Here is a 16622-nt window from a genome sequence, read left to right on the forward strand (position 1 = left end):
CTGACGTCATTTCCGTCAACATTAACCAACCTTGACCTCCATATTCGACCTTGATCTTTCCGTGTTTTCGTGTGTGCGCATGCTTAAACGTCCATTTCCCCGGCCGTTTTCGAAACATGACATGACATATCGTATTGACAACGTGAATTCTTTGATTTGATGTCATTTTGTTCCTGAAAAACTGTTCCACAATGGCTCTGCCTGACGAAAAAATTAATGAATTGAAACAGATAATTAATAGCCAGTTGTCACAAGTGAGAAACACGGTCATTTTCTTTTCAATAGCTTGATGAATGTGATGCAACATCATAATATAATGATCATCATTCATGACATGGAAAGTGAGATCATTTTCATGGTGATGATGTCAAATCAAGATGCATTGGGATGTATCTTTTCCCAACTGTAGGCCTAACTATAAACAATTCTTAGGCCCAGTTATTGAGTGGTGTAATCTGCTGTTAATATATTTTGATATTCATTTGATTCAACCTCAATCAATTTAATCACCACCTTCTTACGGGCATCTCTAGTATGTTCAGTCTTCTGTCATGAGGTTCAAGATACATTTGTAAGGAGCAAACCAGTTAAAATATCAAAAACAAAGAGAATCTTTGCAACCCAAATGTCACCAGAAACGAAATGATCAAAATTCATATCTTGGAAATAAATACAACGCAATCCACTACTTGAGTTATTCGTCTAATCCTCGTCCCCCTGCACGTCCCTGATCATATTGGTACAGAGTCTGTATCAAAACACGTGCAGTGAGATGTACAAGGTAGGCCATTATTGCGGCAACTGCATAGTCCTGTGCAGCCTGTTTTACAATCACATTTTGTGAGTTCGGCAGACAGACTCTAGCAAGATTCTGTACAGGAACATAATTACCTTTGTCTACCTGCCAGACATTTTTTTCAGTGTCAGCAGATTCGGGACCTGGTCACTAAAACTTGCCGTGCATGGCAGTCTAATTTGCTCTTGTGATATGGGGCAACAGTGTACAGCACGAATCTAGGGAAGTTTTTGATGTGAACAATTGCCATCTGAGTGCTGATAGGTTTAATGGACCAGATAAAGAGTAGACTTGGCAGAAAAATCTCGCCAATTCCTTGAATTGTGAAGCCAAGCACAAGCTCAGTTGTGATGACGCCTTCGCCAAGCTCCAGGAAACAGTGATAACGGGTCAACACCTTTAAGCACAAAACCATGTTTTCTTTGTGATTCGTAAAAATCCATTAAAATCATCTAATTTGTACTTGTGTCCAGTTTAAAGCTGACTGATTAATTTTGATAATGAGTGTCCAATTTACAAGTATTTCCTGACCTCTGTTCCTAGATTATTCATTATATACCAATAATCAACTGCTGTTGTTTATTTTTGAACAGTGATGGAAAAATTAAATGCTTGTAAATTGGTGAGGTTAAATGATTTTTACTTTTTACGATTTTCTAACAAACATCTGATATTAAATTAATGTTAAAGAAAATTATGGTAAATACACAAGATTAAATGATACCCTGACTACAGTGTATTGTAGTTACCGTATTGCAGGGTCATGGTGGCTAAGTTGGTAGATGCTGGCTCGCTAGCCTGGAGGTGGGGTCTTTGATCCCTACATTGGCAGAGAAAGTTCATTCAGATTTTCCGGCGTGGTTCCCCCTTGTCACAGATGCAGGACGGAGGGCTTGACAAGGATAGCTGTCTAGTCCTTCGCATGTGTTGAAAAAATTGAGGTCCCGTGTACTCATTGGCGTGCACGTAAAAGATCTCTTGACAGTTGTAATTCGATATAAGAGTAGGCCGTAGTGCCGCTGTCCGGGAAAAATTTCCCTTATAGCACACTGTATGGCGTATGCCTGTCTTCATTAGCCCAGTTTGGAGCAGAACAGTAGGACGTTAAACCACATTTCATTTCGTTACCGGTTTGCAATTAAATAAATTAAATTTGCTAATTTTTTGTTATATTTTTTCAAATCAGAATGATATCCAGAGACATATTCGTAATGTGCTAGATGAAGTGATTAAAACGGAGTTTGAGGGTAAAGAAGGACATATCAGTGAAAATGAATTGATGAGAAAACTGAGAGAAAGGGGTGTGGTCGATAATATCATGAAACAGATGCATTTTGATGGTGAAATGAACATTCCTAAACCTGTCAGTCATTTCACCAATAAAGATCGACAGCAAACATCAGCTCAAGTTAAAAAAGGTAAGACACGAATAATATACCATTTTAAATGACTTCCTACTTTTTTATTCGCCCACATTACAATGAGGTATATTGTCGTCGCTCAGTCCGGCGCCCGCCGACACTGGCAATTGCTTGTGAACGCTCTAGAGGCTAAAGTTGATATCCGATAGACTTTAAATTTATACACAGCGTTTAAGGTCATGAGACGACGAAGCCTATTGATTGTCAGTGATTTCCGATAATTACTACCAGAGTTAACTTATAGCCCTTGATCACTTTGAAATATTTTGTGGACGCTCCAGAGACTAAAGTTAGTATCTGATTTTACATTTATACACAGTGTTTAAGGTCATAAGATGAGGAAGTCTATTGATTTTCAACGATTTCCGATAGTTAATGCCCAAGTTATGGCCCTTGATATTAAATGTTTTGTATAATAAATGTTAGTAAGCTTATAGGGCAGATCTTGACGCCAAACAAATTTTAATAATTTCTGATAATTACTTAATAATGTGTTGTAAATATTTTCTACCCTGTCTGTCTGAACAACTTAGCTGCTGTGGACGTATGTTTCTCTGCCTGGCAACTCACATGTATCTTTGCTGCAGCTGAGCTAATGAAGCTGGAAACTTGTATCTGAAAATCAAATTCAGTCTGAAATGACAGTTGGATTCAAAGCAGACTATTTTTATTATCCGGCATTCCAAATTCAATAGATATTTGTATATTTGTACAGGGAATTCTATAGAATGGCATATTATGTTCATTAATTGGGTTGTGGTAGTAAAAACCCTGACGTGAGTTGAGTAGAACCTTCACAATCAGAATATTTTCATCCCACAGGAAAAAAAACCTAAATGAAATGGGATTTAATATTCTGTTCTGCTCTGACTGGGCTATATTGAATGGGCTATATTGAATGGGCTATATTCACTGGGCTATATTGAATGGGCTATATTGAATTCCAACTGCCATGGGCTTTTTTACATGAATGCCAATGTGGACACAGGATTTCAGTTTTTCGTCCCATCCGAATGACTGTACATTGTCACTGAAAAGAACCCTAAATAGATGAAATTTGAACAAGGGAACCTGTAAGCAGTAACTCCAAGTTAACAATTACTTTTTTCAGTCAACATTGATCCGTCTAGAAGACATTTATATCTTACTATACAGGAAGGAAAGGCATTCCTAGAACATCTTCATACAACAGAGGTGCTGCCAGGGCAAAAAGTAACCTCATATTTCACACTTCACATTCATTTCCGTAGTCAGCGGTTCAAGACGAAACCAATACCATGTGCTTGTGAACCAGCTTTCGATGAAGGGTTTTTACTGGAACTTCATAAAGAATCTGCAGGTACCTTTTTTTTTGTAGTGGGGTTTGGATGGCTGACACTGTAACCTGGGTATTATTTAATCTTGTGTATTTAGCACCGATTTTTTCACATTCATTCAATAGTAAATCTCTGTTTAAAAATTCTTAAAAATCATTTAAAATCACCAAAATTCATCTAATTTGTACTTATGTCCAGTTTAAAGCTGACCATTCAATTTTGATAAGACTGTCCAATTTACAAGTGTTTAATTTCTCAATCACTGTTAAAAAATAAACAACCCAATTGATTATTGATGTATAACGATTAATTTTTGTACAGTGGTCAGGAAATTAAATACTTGTAAATCGGACACTCATTATCAAAATTAATCAGTCAGCTTTAAACTGGACACAAGTACAAAGTAGATGATTTTAAATGATTTTCATGAATTTTTAAACAAAGATTTGATATTAAACGAATGTGAAAGAAATTAGTGCTAGATACACAAGATTAAATGATACCCGTGTTACAGTGTGAGTAGTCGAACGTGTTCAGTTTAAATCATGAGGTCTTGTGTCTTTGTATCTCTTCACAATATTTGATATTTCCACAATATTTAATATTTTCTCGATATTTAATTTTTTTCACAATGTTTAATATTTTCAAAATGTTTTCACAATATTTAATATTTTCACAATGTTTAATGTTTTCACAATGTTTAATATTTTCACAATGTTTTCACAATATTTAATATTTTCACAATGTTTTCACAATATTTAATATTTTCACAATGTTTAATGTTTTCACAATGTTTAATATTTTCACAATGTTTAATATTTCCACAATGTTTAATGTTTAATATTTCCACAATGTTTAATATTTCCACAATGTTAAATATTTTCATGATGTTTAATATGGTTAATAATTTTCATGTTTAATATTAACACGATGGTTAATTATATTTTCATGTTATTGGTATTTTAGGTGAAGCTGGTCGTATGGCTGACAATACCTCCATGTTGTCTATATCTGATCCAGTTCACATTGTTCTCATCAAAACAGATTCAACGGGAAATACGTCTCTAGTCGCTTCACATTACTTTGAATGGAGACCTGTCCTCACCTCACCTCAAAATAAGATGAAAGTTTCTATAGAACTAAAAGGAACAGGTAATAGTTGATGTTACAGGTAACGTGACAGCTTGACATGGAAGGGTGTGTGTATGGTGCTGCTAGGACAAAATTATCCACCTTGTTTTGCAGATTATTCAACAGTCATTATAGAAATCAAAAAATAATTACAGTCACCGATCTTGCATTTTATGGCAAATATCAAATTTTCACTAGCTTAATCCACTTTAATATGCACATGTACTAATTAAAAGACGTAACAAAGACAATTTTAACTTATTTATTGTATTTCCTAAATTCTGATACCATTTTGAATTCAATAGCTTCAGAATTTAATAAATACATTTTCCGGTTGGCTCAGCAATTAAATTGATTATTTAGAATTTAATTAAGAAAATTGTAAATATAGGATTGAATGGCCGAATGGTTAAACTCTCTCTCTCTCTCTCTCTCTCTCAATAATGAATGGAATTAAATCTTTTTTTGAATTAATATTGCTTTTTTAAGAAATTCAACTCTTCTCTCTCTCTCTCTCTCTCTCTCTCTCTCTCAATAATGAATGGAATTGAATCTTTTTTTGAATTAATGATGTTTTTTTAAGAAATTCAACTTTTCCAGTATTGTAATTTCTAAATCCCTCCAATGATGATCAGCAGTTTTAAACTTTAAGGTCTAATCCTTCGGATGGTATGAAAAAACGTGGTCCCGTGTACACATTGGCATGCACGTAAAAGATCCTCTTTGCAGTTGGAATTCGATATGTGATAAAGTTCCCTCATAGCACACTGTATGGCGTATGCCCGTCATCATTAGCCCAGTTCGGAGCAAAACAGTAGGACGTTAAACCCCGTTTCATTTTTGAACTTTAAGGAAGCATTATGTAAGATTGAGATAACAAGCTGACAGTTCTTGCTGTAATAGTTCTAAAATAGATAATGAAAATTGAATATGTTGAAAATTTAAAATGACTTCATTCTGAGCAGTGTAGTCTCGATTGTCATTGCTACCATGGTTACGATAATAAATAATCTCAATTATCTATTTTTGAACTAAATAATTCATTAGCAATCATGCTTATGTTCGTTGAAAATCAAAAGCATCCGATGATCTAGAGCGTTGATTATGGGTTTGTCATTTGAATAATATGGGGTTGGATGGCCGAATGGTTAGCATGTGCGTGCTGTATCATAAGGCCTGTCATTGAGTCAACTGGCGTGGTTTCAATTCCCCGGTTGTTCAGGATAAGGAGTAGGGTCACCTGTTCAACCTCATGGGTTTTCTCCAGGTCCTCCGGTTTCCTCCCACAGCTAAAGACTCCTATGCGCAAGTTAATTATGAAAATAAAATTGAACCATATGTTAGTCCCGAAATGACCTAGTTTGTGTCGAGTAGATGTTAAACCCCCATCTCTCATATGAATAATGTGTCTTAAAATAATTTTGTTTTTTGTAATTCAGGTATAGAGAGTCAAGTTCCCGTAGGAATATTGATCATACAGATGGAATTATTCCCAAAACCTCCGGACCCTTTACGTGAAGAAGTTCTACGAGCTCAGTTAGAATTAGAAAGACATCGTCAAGCTGACAGAAAACGAGGATTTCTAACCTATACCTCCCTGTGGTGGGAAGAATATCTCCAAATAAGGGATGCTCATAAAGATAGGATCGTTAAAATATTTGCTACTGTAAGTAACGTATGTTAGAAGTTTGGGAGCCACAGTTGCTCAGTGGCTCGCTAGCCTGGAGGTTCCGTGTTCGATCCCTGTGTTGTCCGAGGATGGGGTCGAAAACCAAGATGCCATGTACACATTGGCATGCCCGTAAAAAGATCCCTGGACAGTTGGAATTCAAAACAAAAATAGGTTGTAGAGCTACTGTCCAGGCAAAATTTCCCTCATAGCACACTGCATGGCCTATGCCCATATTCAGTAGCCCAATTCGGAGCAAAACATTATGACGTTAAACCCCATTTCCCCATTTCATTTGATTTAGATTTGGTTACCAATCACAGTGGCTCAGTGAGTAAGGAGCTTATTTGCTAAACAGTAGGTTCGCGGGTTGAGTACTGGTTTTGGCCGAGTTGGCCATAGTTCCGCTGTCTAGGAAAATTTGTATTTTATAGCACACCACACGGTGGTGTATCCCACGTTTTCATTAGACAGGTTCGTGCAGAATAGAACGTTAAACTCCATTTCATTTACATTTTCTCAGGAGCTACGGTGGCTAAGTGGGTAAGATGCTGGCAATTTTACGGCAAGGTTTCCCGTTGTCAATGGTGCAGGAATGGAGGGCCTAATAAGGAAAGCTGTCTAGTTATTCAGAGTAGGCAATAGTGCAGCTGCCCTCATAGCACACTGTATGGAGATGGAGTATGCCCGTCTTCATTAGCCCAGTTGGAACAGAACAGTAGGATGTTAAACCCCATTTCATTTCATTTAACATTTTCTAATTGCAAAGCATCTGAATTGACTATCTATTAACACAATGAAGTAATCGTTGTCTTTTAAGGATTCAAATTTTGGAACAATAAAAATATCTATTGAATAATGATTTAACATACATTATGCAAGAGCTAAATCTGCCTATTACAGGTCTTTCTTTAGGCCTGCAATGTTATCTAAACTATTAATAAGACATTAATTAACTTCTCCAGACCATAATCAACTCTTGATGCTATCGCTAGCCTGCAATATTTTACTGGATTTGAATACATTTTGGTGATGGATGATTTAACATCAAAGTAGATAATCGAGACTTTGTTTTTTATCGTACAGATTTTAGTAATGATGATCAAGGCTAGGCCTAAAATTCAATCATTAATATCTCGGTTCAGTGTAAAGCAAGTTGACTGAAATTTTCAGCATATTCTATTGATGTTATTTATTTTTTAGCTATTATGGCGAGAACTGTCAACTATTTATTTTTTAACTTTTATGGCGAGAACTGTCAACTATTTATTTTTTAACTATTATGGCGAGAACTGTCAACTATTTATTTTTTAACTATTATGGCGAGAACTGTCAACTATTTATTTTTTAGCTATTATGGCGAGAACTGTCAACTATTTATTTTTTAACTATTATGGCGAGAACTGTCAACTATTTATTTTTTAGCTATTATGGCGAGAACTGTCAACTATTTATTTAATCGCCCATAATGTATCTTTAAGGGTTTGAATGTTGTATTTATAGGATGTTTAATAGTTTGAATGTTGTATTTATAGGATGTTTAATAGTTTGAATGTTGTATTTATAGGATGTTTAATAGTTTGAATGTTGTATTTATAGGATATTTAAGGGTTTGAATGTTGTATTTATAGGATATTTAAGGGTTTGAATTTTGTATTTATAGGATGAGAACGGAAACAATAAACCTGTAACATCGTATATAAAACCCTTCCGTGCTGGTCGTCTAATAGAAACACCTCGTCAGGCGGCTAGATTTGTGGGATTGATTCATCATGATAAACCTAAATCACTTGGACAAGATAAAAAAGAACAGTGGACAAATATACATTCGTTTTTGTGTATGAATAGAGGGGTAGGTGTACCTTAAATCATAGTTTTAGTAAAACGCTGGCTCCCTAACCAGAAGTTTCAATGTTCTCACACAGTGTTTGCTGAGAAAATTTTTACAAACTTTCCAGTCTGATTTCCCTTTGTCAATCATGCAGTACGGAGGGTTTATCAAGGAAAACAACATCTGAATGGGACAAAAGACATGGTCCACACATTGCAATGAGCGTAGAAGAACTGTTGAAGTCAACAATCAAAAGAGGAATTTCTTTCATAGCATGGTGTATGTCCATCATAGTTGGCACTGTTAATGAAATAAAGTAGGATGCTATATCTTGTTTTAGAGGTAGATAGATGTTTAATTATATCTTGTTGATTGAGGTATGTTATGTTTAGGGATGTTGATGGATTTATGTTATATTTTCAGGATGTTGAGGATCATGCCACGTTACTATGTAGTTTGTTATTAGGGTTTGGTTTAGATGCGTATGTTTGTATCGGAACGAGAAATAAAGGCTCACTACACGCCTGGGTCATGACGCTAGGAACGGATGGATTAGCAACATTCTGGGAAAGTTTAAATGGCCACAGGTAGGTTGGAGAATTATCTTTACAATTCAGTTAAATGTAAAGATGGCTGAGAAAAGTTCATTGTGACTTTCCAGCGTGGTTTCCCCTTGTCAATGGGACTGGATGGAGGGCCTGACAAGGACAGCATTCTAGTCGTTCGGATGAGATGAAAAAACAAGGTCCTGTGTACACATTGGCGTGCACATAAAAATATTATTTGACATTTGGAATTCGATATAAGAGTGGCCGTAACGCCGCTTTCCAGGCAAATTTCCCTTATAGCACACTGTATGGCGTAGGCCCGTCTTCGTTAGCCTAGTCGTAGGAAGACTTTAAACCCCATTTCATTTGCCTAATAAGGAAAGTCTGCAAGATTCTGAAGTGACATAAATGAAAGTCCATCAATCCTGGTCGGGTGTCTTGGTATTATGGCACTATTTCATTAACAAGGCCCCCCCCCCCCCCCCCCCCCCCCCCGAGTTCAAAACGCATTCTCAGACTTAAGTTCAGAATTTACTCAACTTTCAGTCACTGTTTATGAGAAATATCTTTGATCCAGGAACACAAAAATTAGCACATAGTTTTTTATTGGTGTATTTGATACATTAAAACAACAAGAGGTTTATAAAGGGCTACATTTTAGTTAAAATAAGGCGGAAAAGTTTGAGTAAATTCTTAACTTAAGTCTGAGAATGCTTTGAGAAATAATGTTCACTAAAGCCTATCACACTACCCACCGTCGGTATTTTGACACATATGGACCGTAAAGGTAGCTCGCAGACCAGCCGCAAGAAACCAGGTGAAAATTTTCTATGTGCAAGACCAAAGTCTGAAACGGCCAGTTTGCAATTTTCTACATTGCCGAACAAGGTATACTTAAACATACATTATGCAAGAACTAAATCTGATTATTGCAAGTCTTTATTTAGGCTTCAGATGTCATAGACCCACGGATGGCATGGATTCGCTTGGATTTAAACAGGATTTCATTGATTGATTAAATCTTTAAATGGCGTCGTAAGCTGAGATTAACCTGTACTTGGACGTCATACTCCGGGAAATTTTAGATCGAGCCTGAATGATAGAGTGTACGAAGCGAGGCCGCTGTTGAGCGAGGCCGCATATGTCGGTCAATTTGATTGAAAGTTCGATATATACGGTATTATACGCTCTTTTGTCACTTGCGTTTACAGAAAAATTATGGAAATTGATAAACATCGCAGCTAACATCACCCCAGTTGAATTGCAGCCCATGCAGCCCCAATTTGTCTGCTTCGGGAGTACACGCAGACTAACAAGTCGGCTATAATTATGCCTCATTGATTTGGTCAATTCCTTTAAAACTTTCGCCTCTTATCTATATAATAAAAGTCCTATTTTTAATTTGTAGTAAAAATAAATGTGATACGAATTGAAAACGTTACTTGATAATCGAGATTATGTAGGTGGAGTTAACTCATGTCAATCAAACGGCCTGCATTCTGGTAGACGGTGAAGAGGGATTTGACTCCTATTTCTAGTCAAAAATTACAATGGTGATAACTTTGGTCAGAATAAAGTAATTTGACTGAAATTTTCAATATATTCTTCTTTTATCATCTACTTTTGAACTGTTATAGCAAGAATGGCCAACTCTCTATTAAAATCTCCCATAATGTATCTTTAAACTTTTCCCGTAATAGCACGTACGGCAGGTCGTGAGCTAGACTTAACCTGATTTCCACGTCTAGTAGCCTAGGACGGAGGGTCTGTCAAGTGAAAGTGTTGTTTTGATTAGACATTAAACCATTGACAGCACGTTAAAGATCCACTAACAATTGGAAATTGAAATAAGAATAGATAGATACACAGCATGTAATCATCTCATTCATATTGTATTTATAATTATATTATTTGATTATTGTAGATATATTCACGAGCCTCTCGATCCAGATGGTCCACCAATGTCCAAACAGAATCGTGTCAAATATCCATATAAAACAGTCGATTGTGTTTTCAATCATCGAAAATTCTACGCAAATAATCAGGTAAAAAAACAAACTTGGGTGCCACAGTGATTCAGTGAGTAAGAAATTGGCTTTCTAACCTCAAGGTCACCTGTCCAACCTCGTGGGTTTTCTCCAGGTCCTCCGGTTTCCTCCCACTGCTAAAAACCCCTATACGCAAGCGAATTATTGAAATAAAATTAAACCATATGTTAGTCCCGAAATGACCTAGTTTGTGTCGAGTGGACGTTAAACTCCATTTCTCTCTCTCTTTTTAACCTCAAAATCCTGATTTTTATCCCGGTGTTTGGCCAAGAAAGTTCATCAGGATTTTCCAGCATGATTCCCCATCATCAGTGAAGCAGGATGGAGGGATTACATAAAGTTGTTCGAATAGGCTAAAATACAAGGTCCCATGTACACATGGGCATGCACGTAAATCGCGATACATTGATTCAATAATATTTTGTGCAAACACTGGTCATGGTAAACTTTCCCTCATAGCATCCTGCATGACAAATAAGCCTATTTTCATTAAACGGTTGGTTTAGAAAAGTCGGACATTAAACACCCATTTCTTCTATTTGTGTATATTTTTTATTGTAGTCTTCCAATGCTGTAGAAGTTTGTCGATTTGTTTTAAATAACGAATCTTTATGGAAGAGTATGTCAGAAGATGCTATTGGTTCAGTTTGTGGTGCTATGGTTCAATCGTCATGGCCACCATTATCGTCTTCTACGCTAGATGAATCGTTTTCAAGTAATGATCTTGAACAACAACTCAGGCAGCTGGTGACCGAACATAGACGGGTAAGGAATCAAATTTTCACGCACGACATGGAGGTTTTTTTTAAGGGATATTAAAATCAGAACTGTTTCCGAATGATGTCTTATATACTGTTCAAGATATCTATATGTAACTTTAAACATACATCGACTTATTATAGTAGTTGAGCCTTTCACTAATCAGAGGGGGTCGGATGGCTGAATGGTTAACACGTGCGTGCTGTATCATAAAGTCTGTCATTAAGTCAAATGGCATGGTTTCGATTTCCCAGTTGTATGTGACATGGAGTATTGTTGCCTGTCCAACCTCGTGGGTTTTCTCCGGGTCCTCCAGTTTCCTCCCACTGTTAAAGACGCCTACGCTCATGCGAATTATTGGAATAAAATTGAACCATGTTAGTCCTGAAATACTAGGACCAATGTTTAACGAGTTTATATGGAATGAGTTATTTCTAATTTTATAATTGACTAGGATCAAGGTTTAACGAGTATATGGGACGATGAATTAAGTTATTTATTAACACCAGCGCTAGCCTCATATGAAACAGAAAGAGTAACAGGTAAGCTGTCTAATATCTAGTTACAGGTAAGCTATCTACCATCTAATTACAGGTAAGCTGTCTAACATCTAGTTACAGGTAAGCTATCTAACATCTAATTACAGGTAAGCTATCTAACATCTAATTACAGGTAAGCTGTCTAATATCTAGTTACAGGTAAGCTATCTAACATCTAATTACAGGTAAGCTATCTAACATCTAATTACAGGTAAGCTGTCTAATATCTAGTTACAGGTAAGCTATCTAACATCTAATTACAGGTAAGCTATCTAACATCTAGTTACAGGTAAGCTATCTAACATCTAATTACAGGTAAGCTGTCTAACATCTAGTTACAGGTAAGCTATCTAACATCTAATTACAGGTTAGCTATTTAACATCTAATTACAGGTAAGCTGTCTAATATCTAGTTACAGGTAAGCTATCTAACATCTAATTACAGGTAAGCTATCTAACATCTAATTACAGGTAAGCTATCTAACATCTAATTACAGGTAAGCTGTCTAACATCTAATTACAGGTAAGCTGTCTAACATCTAATTACAGGTAAGCTGTTAAATTTCCTGTATTTCATTCGTATTTTATAAACAAAATCAAATTGTTCACGACTTAATCCAAATTAAGCTGTAATCAGATTCATTATTTAATCTTTAATTAAAGGTACATTATGACAGTTCTCACTAGAATAGTTAAAAACTAGATAATGTAAAGGCAATTTGCTGAAAATTTCAGTCTAATTGATCCAACATGAACCGATAATTAAGCAATTAAAATTTCGGCCTAGCCTCGATCATCATTACTAAAGTTGGTACGATAAAAAACAAAGGCTTGATTATCTATTTCATGATTAAATGAAAGTTAAGCAGCAAATCGGATCATGATCCAATAAATATCGCAGGCTAGCGTTGGCATCGAGAGTTGATCATGGTCTGGATAAGTTAAGTAATTTCTAATTAATAATTTAGATAACATTTCAGGCCTAAAGAAAGACCTGCAATAGGTAGATTTAGCTCTTGCATAATGTATGTTTAAGAAAACAAAATAAAAAACATCAATGTTGGAAAATTAGATTCACTGGGGTTAAAAAGAAGCCCATTAAAAGACTTCAGCAAAAATCATGGCTTGGTGTTTACTATATAGTTAGGTATAAATATTAAGACCAACTGAAGATTTCGCCATGGTTGTGAGATGTAATTAGGGTTAGGGCATGTGATTGTTGACGAGAGACGAGATTTTGGGTTAGCGCTAGCCCTGTTTATATCTTGTGACCTTTGACCAAATTTGCATTTGACCTTTATATTTAGACCTTACTATGACTATTATATCGTCTACAATGGATGCCGAAAGTTGCCAAATTTTCAATAAATCATATCTTGGTATACATTGAACAGAATTAAACCATTTGTGGGCAGATATTAGAGATTTAACTTTCACCATAGTGTAGTTTATAACAGGGTTAGGGTTAGGGTTAGTTTATAACAGATTAACAATTGACCATCAAGTATCCTCTAATTGAACTTTTCGTCAAACGTGTAGCTCCGCCCACTTTTTATAATGATGTCACTTTAGACAAAAACAAGCATGGCAATAGCAGAACGACGTTCGATCTTTGACAAATTTTTAACAATCACAAACTTTTGTCTAAGGTGAAGACTTCTGACAATGTGATGTCATTTCGCGTGAAATTATAATCGGAGCTGATTAGTTAAAACCTTATTGTGGGTGAAGTCGACAGAAAGGTCGATTGCTACTCAAAACTAGATTTTCTGGCAAGGGGGCGATGGTGCTTTTTTATGAACAGAAACTTTCATCATTCCTCTACAGAATTATTAATAATTAAAAATTTAATTTACAGGTATTTCAGCAGGTAATGAAGAATTTCAAGATGCAGTGAAACTTTCTGTTTTAGAAGATCATAATTTTAAAGGTTACCCAATCCAGTTTACACATCGAAACCCTAGAAAAATATTCTCCACGTGTTTAAAGTAAGTATTTACGTAGCTTGTTTAATACGTCCCACACAGCCCAGTGTTAGAGTAAATGGGGGAAGCCACGGTGGCTAAATGGAGGTCGCGTGTTGGATCCCTGCATTGGCCGGGAAGGTTCATTGGGATTTTCCGATGTGGTTTCCCCTTGTCAGTGATGCAAGACAAAGGGCCCAACAAGGACAGCTGTCTAGTCATTAGATTGGCTGACAAACCGAGGTCTTGTGTGGCTTACTCACTGTTTGATCCTTGTGTTGCCCAGAGAAAGTTACACAAGTTATCCCTTTGTCAATGGTGCACTACAGACGGGACTAACTTATTAAAGTAATCTGTTTTAAATACAAATAAAAGTAGGCTCATTTGGAATCCGCTGGTTAGCGCATGCGTGTTGTATCATAAGGTCTGTCATTGAGTCAACTGACATGGTTTTGAATCCCTGATTATATGTGACAAGGGGTAGGGTCGCCTGTGTGAGTTTTCTCTGGGTCCTCCAGTTTTCTCCAACTGCTAAAGACCCCTGCGTGCAGTTGAATTAGGGAACTAAAATAGAACCATGTTAGCCCCGAATTGACCTGGTTTGTGTTGACTGGAGTTGAAACTCTCTCTCTCTCTCTCTCTCTCTCTCTCATTTGCATTGAGTTTGTCAGTCTTCATTTGCTCGGTTGGTGGAGAAGTAGGAATCAAAACCCTATTGCCTCTAAATTACGGCAAACAGGAATTAAAATCTAATTTTATCTTCTTTCTTCCAGTTCCGCCGTTTGTAATGAAATATTAAACTGTCGTGGTGATCAAGTGAGACTGGGTGTTCGTGTGCGTGTTTTTGCGTACCCAGAATCTGCCTGTGCTACATGGATAATGTTTGCTTGTAAATATAAATCAGTTTTATAATCAAAGACATCAGTAATCTTCTTTACTACACTTGAGTTATTTTATTTATTGTTTTCCCAGATTCTCTCTGGATTATCATCCTTGATTCAAGGACAATTTGTGCCCAGACTATTAGTCCCTTAGGACTATTCATCCCCTGATAACTCATCCCAGGACTGTTCGCCCCAAGGGACAATATGTCCCAGATAACAGAAACAAACAGTTCTGTAAAAATGATCATATGTTTAGATGGTTTCCTACTTTTCGATCTAGGATTGAAAATTGGGGTTCAATGAATGCAGGCACCCCCAAACCAACCCAAGGTGTTTTCAAAATAGGCAGAAAATAATAGTCTTCAGGCAGGAAGAGGGGAAACTAATGATTTCTTCCACCATTAGACCATAGACAAATAAGACCAAGGGGATGAATTGTCCAGGGTCAAATAGTCCTAGGAGACAAATTGCCCATGGACGATTGGTCCTGTACCCATCATCCATATTGTTAAAATTCTAACTCATGACGTCAACTGACAGATTTCTGCCATTCAGGAGACAACCCCCTTACATTTTGCTTCTAAATGTTGTTTTTTTTTTCGTTTTGAGTGAAGACTGTATCACTACAGGCCCGGCACTGTACAGCACAGTGGACGCTTACGGCTGGCCCCCGTATCCATTCAGTGAAGCCCCTGTGTCACTACAGGCCTGGGATTGTACAGCACAGTGGATGCTTACGGATGACCCCCGGATCCATTCAGTGAAGCCCCTGTATCACTACAGGCCCGGCACTGTACAGCACAGTGGACGCTTACGGCTGGCCCTCAGGTCCATTCATTTGATTAGATATCTGTTGTTTATTTCTTGTAATGTCTGTATAGTTTGTCTTGTCCACTGGTTTGTTTTGTGTGTATTGCAGTCCTCCTGCACTTACTAGTAGAACCTCGTAAGATAAATAAAAAATATTAATAATAATAATAATGATACTTATATAGCGCCTTCTTCACTTTTTTTACAAAACAAATCTGCTCGAAGTGCATTTATATTGCTCTCAATTATAAATCACTTAAACAGCCAAGTTTTTAAGTGACACTCGAAAACAGATAAGGATGGAGAAGTGTTATTTGGTCTTGTAGATAAACCATTGTGATAAATATATGAGTTTGAAACTCGATTAAAAGTTAAAGCATGTATATATGATTATAGTAGTAACTGTTAAGGCATGTATATATGATTATAGTAATAACTGTATAGTATTGATATATGATTATAGTAATAACTGTATAGTATTGATACAAAATATAAATTAATATTATATGGGGGGCTGTCTACGATATCACCCCTGGTGGAAGAAATGATATATAGATCCAAATATCTTGTCTACGATATCACCCCTGGTGGAAGTGGATGTAAAACTCTAGAAACGAACGATATCTGGTTAATACATTGTAAATTAACTTGATATGTGGTTAATACATTATGTGGTTAATACATTGTAAATTAACTTGATATGTGGTTAATACATTGTAAATTAACTTGATATGTGGTTAATACATTGTAAATTAACTTGATGTGGTTAATACATTGTAAATTAACTTGATATGTGGTTAATACATTGTAAATTAAATAGTTTTTGTATTATAAATTAAGAGTACCTATAAATATTAAAATGTGTTTTTCTATATTATTATAAATAAATACTATCTTTGTTACGCA

The 16622-nt window shown here is 36.2% G+C and overlaps 1 protein-coding gene across 1 annotated transcript; it reads left to right on the forward strand.

Moving 5' to 3' along the window:
• Nucleotides 1–75: 75 nt before the first annotated feature.
• LOC126815439 (centrosomal protein of 76 kDa) lies at nt 76–16622 on the forward strand. Its single transcript, XM_050541075.2, has 12 exons — nt 76–254; nt 1983–2214; nt 3329–3556; nt 4500–4685; nt 6104–6330; nt 7997–8185; nt 8588–8751; nt 10637–10757; nt 11322–11525; nt 11974–12061; nt 13917–14046; nt 14796–16622. Exons 1-12 carry the CDS (start codon nt 192–194, stop codon nt 14932–14934), a joined length of 1971 nt encoding a protein of 656 aa, XP_050397032.1. The 5' UTR covers nt 76–191; the 3' UTR covers nt 14935–16622.

Source organism: Patella vulgata, chromosome 3 (assembly GCF_932274485.2).
Source record: "Patella vulgata chromosome 3, xgPatVulg1.2, whole genome shotgun sequence".
NCBI classification, from domain to species: domain Eukaryota; kingdom Metazoa; phylum Mollusca; class Gastropoda; family Patellidae; genus Patella; species Patella vulgata.